Source organism: Arachis ipaensis, chromosome B10 (genome assembly GCF_000816755.2).
Source record: "Arachis ipaensis cultivar K30076 chromosome B10, Araip1.1, whole genome shotgun sequence".
Lineage (NCBI taxonomy): Eukaryota > Viridiplantae > Streptophyta > Magnoliopsida > Fabales > Fabaceae > Arachis > Arachis ipaensis.
Window position 1 is genome coordinate 108,291,754 of NC_029794.2, and position 14,756 is coordinate 108,306,509.

Genomic DNA, 14,756 nt, shown 5'->3' on the forward strand with positions numbered 1-14,756 from the left:
AGAAAAATAGCTTAAAAGTAATGTAGATAAACTTATGTATCTACTTTTATATATTAAGAATAGATAGATCGAGTCATTGTGTGAAATGTGGAGTTCACCTGGTCTTTTTATGAGTTCCATTCAATTTTGTAGGTAGACACTATTAATTACTAATTATTATCGTTGATAATTTTGTAGCCTAATTTACATATATTTTTATTATTTGTATATTTTTTTGTATATTTTATTTTTTTTGCTGATTTAAAAATAATAGTTAATTTGGCAAAAATTGAGTGGTTGATTTTAAAATTTTGTCAAATAAGCGATGTTGCAGATGTCTTAAAAATAATGTGAATAAACTTATTCATCTAGTTTTATATATTAAGGATAGATATTGACAAACTCATTTTTAAAATAAACACACATAAATTACTTCATATATCAAAATACTATAACTCCAAACCAAAATATATTTTTCTTTTAACATTCTTTTCCCAGAGACCATGCCAAGAGGATGGATGCCAAACTTATGTTTAACTGCTCTAAAATCCAAATTAGCACTGATAAATATGCAAAATTAAATAAGAGAAAATCAAAATTAACTGGTAAACTATCCTGGCTATATGGATTGAACTCAGTTAATAATACACATGTTTGAGGAGAACTTTTGATTTTTGCTGGTAAGCATGATAAGAAAATCAGTGGTAAAAATTCAAGTCTGTAATTCTACTTCACTCAGGTTGAGCATCAGAATGAATCTTCTCGTACAAGCAATGAATGAGCGACGATTTCGACATCTGTGGCTCTATTTCGAGCACAGCAATTACATCCTTGACAGAGATGCTTCGGGCAATCTTAGTTTGAGTCACAAGGGAATTATTTCTCCCATGTTTTCTGATAGCCCCTGTTTGGAAGAGTCAATAGAGCGAAAACAGAATTATTTAAAAATAATGTAGGACAAACAATCAAACAACAATAATGTTTGTTACAACAATTTCAACCACAAAATTAATGGACTATCAAACAAGATTAGTTATCACATTCCATGCAAGATAATATAATTCTATTAGAGTTCAATCCAACAACAAAGCCGCATTTTCATCCACAACTTAAGATATAGTTTTATGGATGTCAGTTTGGTGAATACTGAATACTATAGATATAAAGTTTACATCCATCTAGAGGTTGAATTATTTGACAACTGAAGTGACCGAAAGAAACAGCTTAAAAGAAAACTCACCTGAAGTTACAAAATTAGTAGAACCTTTTTTATCCCCTTCGTGATTATCCTTGGTACTTTTTCCAGATGCTGAAGATTTGCAACTTACATCTTTAGCTGGTTGAGAACCAGATGATGTGTCCCTCATGCCTTCACGTTTCTGCCTGGCTTGCTCGGCCATAAGTTGCCATTTTGAGAGCATGTCGTCTCCCCCAACAGCAGCACGGGCAGCAACATTTGCTGCATTTGTCCTCATCTTGTCATCCTCTTCCTTGTTCACCTGCAGCTTACTAAATATTAATGAAAAGAGTTTCCATGTAAATAATGGAGAAATATAAGAATGGGATAAAAAAAAAACCTTTGATGATTTATTACGACCCTCGTCCTTGTCCTTGTCACCATCAGCTCCAGCATTACCATCAACCTATATTTTAAAATGGACTGAAATTAAGAAATAGGCACAGGTTTCAAATGCTGATAAGTGCAAAATACTCACGTCATTTTGTTTCCGAAGCTTCTCTGCTTCTGCCTGTCTTTTCTCCCACTCCTCTCTTACTTTCCTATTTATTGTCATGATTTGCTGCTGAACATCTGAGGTGACAACAGTCCAATGTCTTGTCTTCTCAAAATCAACCCGCTAGTAGGAAAATTCTTGAAAGTAAGAAATTCTATTGAATTATGAGAGAATATTCCTGCAAGCAGGTAGAGAACAACTAACCTGTTTTGACATTCTAATCAGGTTACTTATCAGTCCACGCATTCTTTCCTCCACACACTGAAAACATAGTTTGAATAAGTAAGATTACATGCAAACCTACTGTTATGAAAATTGAAATCTTGGTTGAATCTCACCAGTGACAAGCATCTCTCCACATCATTGCTCACCCCCTTCAAGCCATACTTAAACACTGACAGTAATAACACAAAACAACTGTCTGTAAGGCCTGGTGTGGCTAGTTTGTATCCAGATAAGCTCAAAAGGAAAAATTAAAATATATGGAGATAACATATGAAAAAGACACTTACTAATCTCAAACATTTTTTTCTGGAGTGGAATTTTCTGCAAAATCAGCCTTTCCTCCTCTTCTTGCACAGCTCTTCGAGTTGCTTCTAAAACCCGACTGTCCTCCTTGGGGCCTGAAAATAACTGCTCTTCCTCTTCCTGTAAAAGATGCAAAAAATGGCCTTAGATTTTGAAATGAGAGTAGACATCCCTTATTATTGAGCTATAAAGCTTAGTTCAACATAACAGAGAATTTTACCCTCAAATCGACTCCACTAACAGCAGTGACATCATTAAGCTGGTCAATGCTTTGTTCAACGGATCCCCCAGATCCCTTTTGCTTCTTACTGGAGGATATGAGCACAAGATGCATGCATCAAAATGAGTTAGAACTTAGAAAAGAAAGAACAACTCCAAGAGTGAAGCATGTTGCAGCCAAATAAGACAGATCACCTTGGAGGAGGAGGAGGTGAGGAACCAAGTGCTTCAAGTGGTTTCTTCTGGCCAACAGAAGGCTTTTTCACAGGTGCCCTCACGGTAATTCCAGAAGTGTTTGATGGCACCTGGGTAAATAGCATGAGAGGCATCTCAATAAATGCTTGTTATTCTTCACTGCAACTTAAATACATAAATAGCATGAGAGGCATCTCAATAAATGCATAGGGTAAAATAATCAAAATGTTTCAAAGCACTACTCCTAGCACGGAATTAATGAAAATAACAAAGTTTGCAGCATACTAATCCAAACTAAAAGCATTGTGGTCTATGCCACCAAAAACAAAAAACAGAAAGGACAGAAAATAAAAAAATAAAAGAGGAAGGAGAAATAAAAAAAAATGCTTGTTTCTTAAAACTGAATTACAAGATTCATAAAGTTATAAGGACAGAAAATAAATCATAAGCTATAGACAATTTAACTCTTGAATATGCATCTATAAAAGAACAAATATTTTGTATATATACATCTAATATAAACATCGGTACTGTACGACAGGTGCATACCATGTATCAAGACAATCACATTTGGACAATATTTGATCCACAATACTTTAGCCACTATATTAGACAAGATCAAATATATCACTTGCAAACTTACTGAGACACTAGGATCTAGTTGGGCCATTCCAGAAGGAGAAGCAGAATTGAGTGATGTCAAGCCAGTAGATGTAGGTGCCATACTTGTGGATACTGGAAGGCCCCTTGAGAACTCATCCTTCATAGTTCCTTGATTGGCACTTGCCTGTTCGATTTGTGCAAAATTAGCCGATGGCAGTCCATGGATTTTAGAAATATTCTGCCTATGTTGCTGCTCAGTAGGCATGTCGCTAGGTTCCTTTTTGACATAAGAACCAGATGACAAGAAGCCTGAATTTTGATCTTTGTTTGATGGTGGTTGCCATGCATTTGGAGTTTGCTGGGATGCCGAATTGTTTAATAGAGCAACAGAGCCACCCGGCAGACTCTTGGGATCATTCAAAGAGTTCTGCTGTTCAAGTTTTGGCATACCAATGAAGCCGTGTGTTGCCCCACCTAAGTGATTGGGACCAGTGCTTTGATGTGGAATTTGACTCATATGTGACACATGTGGTGGTGGTCTGATAGATGAAGCAGAACTACTAGCTGGCCCTGAAAAAGGCCTATAATTACCACCACTACTGCCATATGCTGATGGGAAATGTAGATGCTGAGGCTGCGGCTGCTTATTAAGCCCGTGTACGTGAACAGATAATCTTTCTGCTTCCTGACTAACAGTGATGGAATTGGAAGATGACAATTGGCTCGGTTGCAAATCCTGAGTTTCCATTCTAGCATCCAATTCCTGAGATTTTCTAGCATTGTTCTCCATAGTTTGGACAGCTGAAGAAGTCATACGAGATTGGTCTGCAGCTGCATTCATACTTCTCTGATGAAGCTGAGCTAAAGCATGGGGATCATTTAATTGTCTTGCACCTAAGCCAACAGTGGGCATCCGAACAGGTTGCTGCTGCCCCACAGGTCCTTGGTTGGGTCTCGTCTATAACAGTAGAAAAGAAGAATGAATCTTAGCATGATGTTGATATATATATATTAAACTTGTTCTCAACCTACCTGTGCTTGTAGCTGAGCTTGTACTTTTGACCATGCTAATTTAAGCATCTGGTCCCCTACAATACCTTTCATAAGCCGTACAAAACTGTCTTTTGCTATTTCGTCTTTCTATAACACAAACAATAAATTCACAAAACAGAAAGTGAGTAGCATGGGATATCTATTCCTAAGTTGATCATATCCTATCAATACAAAACTGACTTTAGCAAAGAAAAGAGACAAGGTTCCCACTACCAAAGGACCAGGTAGTGAGATTATTTTGAGAAACCCACCTTCAATTTACTAAATAGAGTTTGAAGTTGCATGGCTCGGTCTTTGGGAAGTTGAGGTATCAAGATAGGTAGCAACATGCCAAATGGTACCTGTTTTTGACGATTAATTTGGCCTCCTGGCTGCTCATTGACTGTAGCCTGTTGATTACTTATTTGCTGCAACTTTGCATACTGCTGAGATTCGCTGCTGGGATTAAGTGTTTTGGCTACCTCATTATTAGGAGCAGGATCTTTTCCCAAATTTTGAATTCCAACTGTCTGAGAATTTTGAAGAGAAGCTTGTACAGGCTGTGGTTGATGACCTTCATCTTGAGTCTGCTTTTGTGATAAAGCAGGATTACTTACATTCTGAGAAGCAACATGCTGTGGCAAAGGAGGATTATTTACATTCTGGGAACCAACATGCTGTGGCAAAGGAGGATTATTTACACTCTGAGAACCAACATGCTGTGGTAGAGGAGGATTATTTACGTCCAAGGAAGCAACATGCTGTGGTAAAGGAGGATTATTTACGTCCTGGGAAGCAACATGCTGTACTTGTTCAGCAAGAGATCCATGTTGCTTTTGCTCCACCTCAGATGAAGGCTGCTCTCGTTGCTGTGCAGTTTCAGGCTCTTGATTTTGAACTTGGGTTTGGTTTTCATGGCTAGGAGTTGGCCAATGTGGCATTGACTGAGTCAATGTATTGTTGCTTCCTTGAGACAAAACTGCAGAGAGTATAGAAGCACAAAGCATGTGCAATTCATAAATTACCAAGCAAATATAAAAAATCACACGACTCAACAATCAATTAGAAGGAAAATAAAAACAAACAAGAAAACTAACATCTGAAAACACAGATATTATGCTGTAGAAAATACATCAGGATAATTTGATATTAGTACAGAAATTCATTTAGAAAAATATATTTCATTTGCGAAAATATCAACCAAAGCTTTGTAACCTCTACTGGTCAAATTTGATACTTAAAGTTAGAGGTCATTGTGCTACATTTATTTGATTGTATTCTACTAAATAAGTAAGATCATCTAAGTTCTCAAAGATGTTGTCCTCTACCACTGTGTTGATGAAACTTTTTAGTTTGTTCAACTGCATTCCTTGATCTCTGCTTCAAGAGATCTTTTAAATGTGGTGCCTCTACTATTGTTTCTAGATACCAAAAATCAGAAAGAACACCTTGAGGAAAAATACCTGATAAAATATATAATAATCATTTTGGCTAGGGGGTACATTGTCCCTTAGATAAATTACAGCACTTACATTACAGCCAGATTTTAAAGGATTTGTGTAGTTCCTTCCCATTTATGAACACTAGAGTATAGTCAAACATTTATATCCGTATAATAGATTTTCCTTTTATCGCTCAGAATAATTAATCCAAACTCACTTTTCTAACACCATCCCCAATCATAAAACAACTCTTTCAAAATCAATTATTTTGATTGCAATCTGACCAAATCTCGACCAAACAAGCTCATAAACAATAATCTAAAGTCTAAACACTGTTTATGCAGCCGTGTATTCAAATGGCATAACAAGCGACCAAAAACAAACAAACCAGAGAGAATTTAACTATTTCAACTCAGAAAAACATTAGGAATTAAAAAGCATAGTTGGGGTACCTGGGTCTGAACCAGAAGTGGAAGCAGATCCTCCTATGTCTCTGTTTAGTGCAGCTTGGAAGGCTTCAACATCCACCCCTGAATGCATTGTTTCATCCTGAAGTACACATTCAAACATAGTGGTTCAGTAACACCCCAAACAAATAAATAACAAAAGAAAACCATAGGAAAAAGGGGGGGGAAAACCTCGTCATCTTCGAGGAGCTTCATAATAGAAGGATCCATGGCAATGGCAATTCCAATCCCAACTCTGATTACCCAACAGAAGTTTAAGAGTTATTCGAACATACAGTATAATCTCTCTCTTTTTATGTTTCACTGAGTAAATTCATCAAACACCTGTAGGGCAGGTACCCAGTTGAAAAATGGAACAAAGGGGAAAATGAATGGGGATAATTAATGGTAAAATACAATGTTTTGAAAACCGGACCGGTCATCAAACCGCTTTAGTCACTGGTTCATTGGTTCAACCGGTCCAGCCGGTGATTCAACCGGAAAACCGTTTTAAAATAAAATAATAAATAAATTACAAAGGACCAAAGATGAGGGTACTCCAAGAACTCCTATTAGATGCAACAGCATTCAACATTATCACATGTTCTCACACACATACAAAGTCTTAACTCAAAGAACAACCATAGCAAGTGACTTGGAAAGAAAATGTAAACACCGAAACAATAACAAGCATACACAACATGTGAATATTTTTATAGCAAACATAATAATAAAATAACTCTTCTAATGCGTCTCCGAAAATATCCCAAATCAAGAAAACTACATAATCTGATCCACTTGAGTCAGAAAGCTACATATATTAGAAAAATTAAGAATCAACTAAAAGAAAAAGAAAAGGAAGGCCAGGTTGATTCGATTCAATTGCCTGAGAAGAAGAATCAAACAGGGCTGAGAAGCTGAAAGTTTAAATGTTAAACCTCAATATTCAAATAACATGACTCCATTATTGTTATTATTACACCCTTCTAATGTCACAAACTCAATATATATTATAGTCCGTTGACACTTGTGCATTCACAACTTGGCCTCATCATTCTAATTCATACCTTAAGTAGAAGAAAAAGTCCCAATCAGCTTTCGTTACAATTTTATCCAAAGAGTTGGGATTTTGGTTCGGAGTTCATGCCGATGATGATGACAAGAGGGATGAATCCGTGAATCAGTAACATAGGCAGTGCAAATTTTAACAAAGCTCATCACAATGATTAACAACAACAAAAACACTGAAGGAATAGTGAATCAGTAATATAGGCAGTGCAAATTTTAACAAAGCTCATCACAATGATTAACAACAAAAAGCACTGAAAGAACAGTGAATCAGTAACATAGGCAGTGCAAATTTAATATTTAAAAGTTATCAATTTAAAAAATTTATCATCAAATCAAGGTTCTGAGAACCGGACCGGTCATCGAACCGTTTTACTCACTGGTTCACTGGTCCAACCGTAATTCAATCGGAAAAACCGTTTTAAAATAAAATAATAAATAAATTATAGAACAACTCTCATCAACACAATAAAAAACAATCAATAAATCATCAACACAATAAAAATTATAGAATATGTGTATTGCTATAATATAAAATTACAGAACATGTCTACTGGCATGTTACTTATTATTATGACTGCCTCTATCACCAGTTCATTGTGCTGATGGTTTTCAATGCTGCAAGCTACTCCACTCCTAACTTTGAGCTGCTCCCTAATAAAGTTTCAAGTAGAAATTTCAAAACATTTTAATACTATGGCTCAAAACATATTCAAGCTTGAGGTGTATGCATGTATTCAATGAAATCAAAGCAAAACTAACTGTGAGAAGAACATTAAATTACTCGTGGTTTTTATAGAAAACATTCCATTTGTTTTACAAGTTTCAAATATAAACAGCTCAAATGCTCATCAATAAAATATGAAAATTATGTAGATGCTTTTCCTCTCTAAAATGAATAGTCCAATTGTTAAGTTATTCCAGTTGTCAATATCATTGTTAGAAGAAAATCTCAGCTTGAAATCAACCTATTATACATCAAACTCCAAAAGATTATCAATTTTAACCCAATTTTAACAAGATCAGGGATCAGCACAATGATTAACAACAAAAAAAAGCACCGAGTGAGGTAATGAGCACAAAATCAAGAAACTTTAATAAAATCTAACATCAGAAAAAAAGCAAGAACAAGCCAATAACAGTTTATCAGTACCAATTTAGCATCAATCAATAAGCCAGTAACAGAGTTCATTAATCAAGAACAGGCTAGAACAAGCCAGAGTAGTGAGCAAAGCCAATCAAGTTTTTAACATAGTTTTCACAAGGTTAACACAAAAATTAACATGCTTTAACAAAGATTAACAAAGTTTTTAACCCAATTTTAACAAGCTCAGCACAATGATTAACAACAAAAAAAAAGTCCTAAATGAGGTAATGAGCACAAAATCAAGAAACTTTAACAAAATTTAACAACAGATAAAAAAAAGCCAAGAACAAGCCAGTAACAGTTTATCAGTACCAATTTAGCATCAATCAATAAGCCAATGATTAACAAGCTCAGCACAATGATTAACAAAAAAAAAAAAAGCACTGAATGAGGTAATGAGCACAAAATCAAGAAACTTTAACAAAATTTAACAACAGACAAAAAAGCCAAGAACAAGCCAGTAACAGTTTATCTGTACCAATTTAGCATCAATCAATAAGCCAGTAACAGAGTTAATTAATCAAGAATAGGCTAGAACAAGCCAGAGTAGTGAGCAAAGCCAATCAACCAAGAACAAGCACTAAGCACTGACAGAGCATCCAATTAACTCGAGCACAAAGTAAAAAAACAAAACAGCAACACATCACTTAATCAATAATCATCAATCAATGAAAAACAAAACACCAACAGTGAGTATTAAAAAACGACGATCACTAACCATCGAAGAACAGGCATGAAGAGGGTTTGGTTTCTGAACAGACAATAAAAAAAACACGAAGAACAAGCACTAGCAGTGAGCATTGACCTTCGACGGACGACGGAGAGCGGTTGAGCGCAACGGACGACGGCGAACAGGCGACTGATGAGAGCGAAAAGGGGATGGAGAGCGAACAGGGGATGGTGAGAGCGAAGTAACGAACGCCGATAGCACGAAGACGGAAGTTCTTGAGTGCGACGGAGGCGGCAGCAGCAGTCTCTCACTCCGACAGACGGCGACAAGATTGGTGGAGGCTAGGGTTTGCTTTCTTTGGTGGAGGCTAGGGCATTTTGCTGATTACTAAGGAAGGAGTTGGAGAAGGGAGCCAAACGTGCAATTTGACCGGCCGGTTCAGCGGTTTGTATCCGGTTTCCAGAACAACGGTTTTTGCTAATAAATCAAACCGCCTAAGTTATTGGTTCGCAGTCAGACCGGTTTGACCGGTCGGTCCAGTTCGATTTTCAAAGCATTACATCAAATATAATCAGTGAGCAAAGCCAATCAATCAAGCACTGACTGAGCATTCTGTTTTGATTCTGTGACTGGTCAGCAACAAATTCAAGTTACAGCAACAAATTTAACAAATCTTAGTAAAGTTCCGATTTAGAGCAAAAAGACAAATTTATTGATTACCAATTTAGCAACATGCAAAAATACAGTCTGAAGAAAAATCTGAAAAAGAGAGAACACTAAACCAAAACATTAACCAATAATCACAAAACACTAAACCTTCACCCATCAATTACAAACAAAACCAGCAATTACAAACATTAGCACATTATAAAACATTCCAAAACACTAAAGCAAAACCAGCAACTACAAACAAAGCCATCAGTAAATTTGAACAAAAAAATTAAGAGCCATCATCAACTAACAGAGTCATCGAGTCATAGAGCCATCAGTAACAGAGCAAAGAATTGAAAGCAACAGACTAACAGAGCCATCAAGCCATCAATAAATTTGAAAAAAATTTGACAGTCGTTAGCAACCAGCAAATACAATACAGATCCATCAGCAGCAGGCAATTACAATTTACAAAACATTACAAGAAAAATGGAACAAAAATTGAACAACAATTTCAGAACTTCAAACGAAGAAGAAGACCGAACATTTAGAAATTAAAAGGAAGAAGCGGAGGCGAAGAATGAAAGCAGGGCCACTAACCTGGATTCCGTGCCGAGAAGCCAGCGAAGATGAAAACGACGTGCCGAGCTACCTGGGGAAGAGGAAGATGAAAACGACACGGGAAAGAGGAAGCAACGGCAGCGCTGAGGACCTGGGGACGGCGGCGGCGATGAAGGGCTAGGGTTTTGCTTTGCTTTAGAGGTCTCTAGGGAGTGCACAAATGATTGGGGGAAGAAAGAGAGGGGGGTTTGGTTCATGAATGGTTCTGCTTGTTTTTTTTTTCCAAATAAACAAAACGATGTCGTTTTATTCGAACCGGTCAGCTACCGATCCGGTCCAATCGACTGGTTCAACAGTTTTCAAGCAATTTTCTCTCTCGCAGTTATAAATAGTGGACTGGACCGTTTTTATTGTCGGGTCCTGGTTGAACCAGTTTGATTGGCCGGTTCGATCCGATTTTCAGAACCATGATAAAATAGGGTATTAGCTACAACGAGTAAGATAACAACGGACCAAAATAGGAAAAAGAATAAAAAAGGAAAAAAATAGAACAGAAAAAAGGAGAAAACGGATCAAAGGAGAGAAGTGAAGAATTCCTTTCAACAAGAACCAACACCAAAACACGCGAAGTATTGAACAGTGGCGTTCACACAGAGAAGATGCAAAAGCATGGCATCGACCTTCTTCTTTTGTTGAGTTTAATCAGTTTATAATATTTTTCGAGTTTAACAGATTCTCTCGGTTCTTTCTTGTGTTAACGAGTACGATTTTTTATTAAAAATACAAAAATTTAGAATTTTAATTCATTTGTTTTGTATTTATTAAAAAAATATTTAAAATTATTTACTACTCCTATATTAGCTAAATCTTAAAAAAATATAGAATAGTAAATATAATGATTATAAAAGCTAGCTATTTATAAAAAAGTTTAAAATCTTACAAAACTATTTTTAAGGTGTTTAGTTTCATATGTGAGGTTTTTTTTAAGTATTAATCTCCTAAAACTCATAATATAGCTTTTTCGTTAAAACTTGATATTTCGATAATATTGGATTATTAGCTCTTTACTACTGGGCTTTTGGAATGAGAACATAGGCCTAAGAATCGCAAATAAGGCCCACAAAATGGGTGACCAAAAAAAGTCCCACAAAATGGTCTTATTATTGCTTTGGTGCTGATCGTTTTTCATTGCGCGCCCTAAACAACACAAGTTCAAAGAAATGGCTCCAATTTACAGCTCTGTACGGAAAAAACCGAACTCATTTCGTTGTAAGATGAAACGAAATGAGGCTCCAATCCCAACAAGATTAAAGCTTCATCGGAGAGAGAGAGAGAGTGTGTGTGTGTGTCCTTCTTAGCTATGAAGTTAGGTTTGAAGCTTTGTGTAGCACTGTGGCTTCTTCCTTCTTTGTGGTTTCTGCGAATTTGAGCTCTTCGAAAGTTTCCATCGGTTCCTCACATTATTACTTACACAGGTTAGTTGCGACTACTCACTCCATTCATGTTGCTATTGTCATTTCCCATTTTGATTTTCACTCAACCTGGTTCGAGTTTTGCAACTGGGTATTATGCTCTCTATGTGTTCGATGAATTTTCTCAGTGACACTTAGGCTCTTTTGCGTATTAATCAAATATCTCTATGTTAGACATGCTATTACTAGTATATCAATAGGCACGTTTTTGAAAAATAATAAATTTTGAAATTAGTTGAGATGAAACCTGTTTATAACTTAACTAAGGGGTCTTGGTTCATGTCTTGAAAATAGCCAAAAAAATATATTTTTTATGGATTATATATAATAAAAGGTATTTTAGTAAAACAAGTTGTGCATCAACTCAATAGATTGTTATTATTGAATTTAAAAAAAAAAAAAAAAACTTTTTTGTGCAAAATTAGTAGAAATGATCGAATTGCATTCTTCTATTAGGGCAGTTAGGTAAAAGTTCCATGGGTTTGTGGTTGGAATTTACTTCATCAAATTATTATAAAATCTGAAGCAGGCCTCATTCCCTCATTCAAGCCACACACAATCATCCAAAATTGGAAAAGATCTTGAGTTACAGATGGCTTGTTCAGACATGTTTGTACTTGTTCATCTCAATGGAAATATAAAAGACACTGTAGGTGGTGCAACCTTTCAAAGTTGGGACCTTTTTTTGATGAATGTTGATACTGATCATCAAAAGTCTCTGCTTGAGTTGAAGAATCTGATATTGGCGAACATGGATGAACTTGGAAGAAAGAAGATATCTCATATGGCATATAAGTTGCATGGTATAATAGGTCCCCAAATTTTCAGGTGTTCTCTTTGACTTTGGTTCTTCATTATTTGTGGTTGTGAAAACATTGTATTTTGAATTTAGTTATAACTGTTTTAGTTTTAGTTTAGGTCTTGTTGGTTCACTGATTCTTAGTCCTAATCCCAAACAACTATTTATAATTTAACATGTAAGGCCCGTTTGGAAATTCTAGAAGTAGCTTTTTTTTTTAACTTTTGACTTATAAAAGGTAGTAGTATTAATGTCTGGTGCAATTTTCAAAACTAAATTGCAACTTTCTAAGAAGCTATTTTGGAGTTTATAGAGAAATTAAAAAAATGACTTTTCTCATAATGCTTTTATTTTTCATTACATTTCTATAAAATAAGCACTTTTAGAGTTAAAAATCCAAACACAAAATAACTTATTTATAAGTTACTTTTAACAGAGTCATTTATTGTTTAAGTTATTTTATGGAGTTTAATTAAGTTGGTTACCCAAAAACTGCATAATGATTTAACATGGTTCCAATTAAAATATTTATAGACGATAACCACCATGAACATTCAGCAATAATGAAATCATGTTGTCCATGGAAATCTGAAAAAAACGATTAGGAACAATACAATCTTCTTGGTGCTTGACTTCATTGTTGAGTATATGTTATTATTCGAGTTCAAATTAAACTCCTTTTTTTTCTCCATTGCCAGAAGCTACATTTTATTTATTAGAGTAAAGTATCGTTTATATTAGAGTAAAGTATCGTTTTTGTTCTCAACATTTGGGATAAATTTTAAAATTGTTCCTAACGTTTAAATTGTCCTATTTAAGTCCCTAACGTTTTAAAATTGACTCAATGTTGTCTTGCCGTCGTTAGAGAACTGTTAACAGAATTGACGGCAGGACAAAATTGAAACAATTTTGAAACGTTAGGGACTTAAATAAGAAGAAAACGTTGGGAACAAACACAATACATAGAAATAAATTTTAGTTTTATCCTTCAATAATATCAATTTTTTACGGTACATAGTTATTCAATTATTTTTTAGTCACATCTAAGTAAATTACACTTAATCACATTACTTTTATTTTAAATAATTTTTTTTATATAATTTTACTTTTAAAGATTTTTACTCATCATGAAATGTTTGTAGAATGACTAATACATAAACTTGTGGGAAAAAAATGATACATATACGATAAAGTAATGTGATTCTAGTCCCCAGCCCTTTTACGAATATTTAATCCTTCTACAAATATTTCACGATGAGTAAAAATCTTTAAGAGTAAAATTATAAAAAAATAAATTTATTTAGAATGAGAGTAATGTTATTAAGTGTAATTTACTTAGATGTGATTAAAAATAATTGAATAACTATGTACCGTAAAAGATTGATATTATTGAAGGATAAAACTAAAATTTATTTCTATGTATCGTTTTTGTCCCCAACGTTTTCGTCCTATTTAAGTCCCTAACATTTTAAGATCGTCTTAATTTTGTCCCGTCGTCAATTTTGTTAACAAATCCCTAACAGTAGAACAACATTGAGTCAATGTTGAAATATTAGAGACTTAAATAGGACGATTTAAACATTAAAGATAATTTTAGAATTTATCCCAAACATTAAAGAAAAAAATGATATTTTACTCTATTTTGATTAAAACATCATATATACTCTTTTATTATAAGTAATCCTGCCGGAGCAGCCAAGCCAATAATTAAGATTATTTTGGTGATAAATTAAAACTCTTTTTTTCATATGGCATCTACTTCAAACCAGGAAAATTCGTTGCAAATTTAAACTGTTATTAACCAATGGATAATTGTATGGTATTTAAATTTCTATATTTAAAATTTTGGGGCGAAAAAAAATATAATAAAATTTAGGTAAATGGATATACTTTTTTGGATTTTCACAATATCCAACAAATTAAAAACTAATTCGTTATGAATTTGAATTTTATTTAAGAGGTTTACAATTGGCTAATGAGTTGCTACATATACGAGATAAAATTTGAATTCACAACACTTGCTTAAGCAGACGACAAAGCTAATCACTGACCAACCCAAATTGGTTTAGATACATTTAAAATTTTAAATTATAACTATCTATATATATTGATAAAAACTAGAAATATACACACAATCACTTATTATAGTATTTAAAATAATAAAAAAATAATTTCACACATACAGTATAATATTCAAAATAATAAAAACAA

The 14,756-nt window shown here is 34.5% G+C and overlaps 1 protein-coding gene and 2 long non-coding RNA genes across 5 annotated transcripts; 2 read left to right on the forward strand and 1 right to left on the reverse strand.

Annotated features, from left to right (window-relative positions):
* LOC107622349 (transcription initiation factor TFIID subunit 4b) lies at positions 386 to 9,468 on the reverse strand. Of its 2 annotated transcripts, none has more exons than XM_021114927.1 (17): positions 9,111 to 9,468; positions 7,811 to 7,899; positions 7,245 to 7,272; positions 6,370 to 6,433; positions 6,184 to 6,280; positions 4,562 to 5,268; positions 4,290 to 4,397; positions 3,298 to 4,215; positions 2,655 to 2,764; positions 2,461 to 2,548; positions 2,225 to 2,360; positions 2,051 to 2,106; positions 1,917 to 1,973; positions 1,695 to 1,835; positions 1,557 to 1,639; positions 1,220 to 1,488; positions 386 to 883 (listed from the first exon to the last, which is right to left on the reverse strand). In XM_021114927.1, the coding sequence occupies exons 1-17, from the start codon at positions 9,191 to 9,193 to the stop codon at positions 711 to 713; spliced, it is 3,207 nt and encodes a 1,068-aa protein (XP_020970586.1). In that variant the 5' UTR covers positions 9,194 to 9,468; the 3' UTR covers positions 386 to 710. The 2 variants fall into 2 exon arrangements, with proteins under 2 accessions (XP_020970586.1, XP_020970587.1); XM_021114928.1 differs by having other exon boundaries at positions 1,220 to 1,478; positions 1,557 to 1,622; positions 2,655 to 2,770; positions 3,292 to 4,215; positions 9,111 to 9,466.
* On the forward strand, positions 7,905 to 8,772 carry LOC110268553. The gene is made up of 2 exons (XR_002356718.1): positions 7,905 to 8,487; positions 8,673 to 8,772. It is a non-coding gene; the product is annotated as an uncharacterized LOC110268553 (long non-coding RNA).
* LOC107622352 lies at positions 11,363 to 12,741 on the forward strand. 2 transcript variants are annotated; one of them, XR_002356717.1, is made up of 2 exons: positions 11,363 to 11,749; positions 12,203 to 12,741. It is a non-coding gene; the product is annotated as an uncharacterized LOC107622352 (long non-coding RNA). The 2 variants fall into 2 exon arrangements; XR_001616184.2 differs by having other exon boundaries at positions 11,373 to 11,749; positions 12,276 to 12,741.

What these genes read in the sequence shown, in the direction of transcription:
- LOC107622349 (XM_021114927.1), bottom strand. Translation starts at nt 9,193, where the DNA reads ATGCTCACTGCTAGTGCTTGTTCTTCGTGTTTTTTTTATTGTCTGTTC. An exon ending in TCACCTCCTCCTCCTCCAAG is followed by an intron (nt 2,549 to 2,654) that starts GTGATCTGTCTT and finishes CATATCCTCCAG; the next exon opens with TAAGAAGCAAAAGGGATCTG. An exon ending in TACTAATTTTGTAACTTCAG is followed by an intron (nt 884 to 1,219) that starts GTGAGTTTTCTT and finishes TCTTCCAAACAG; the next exon opens with GGGCTATCAGAAAACATGGG.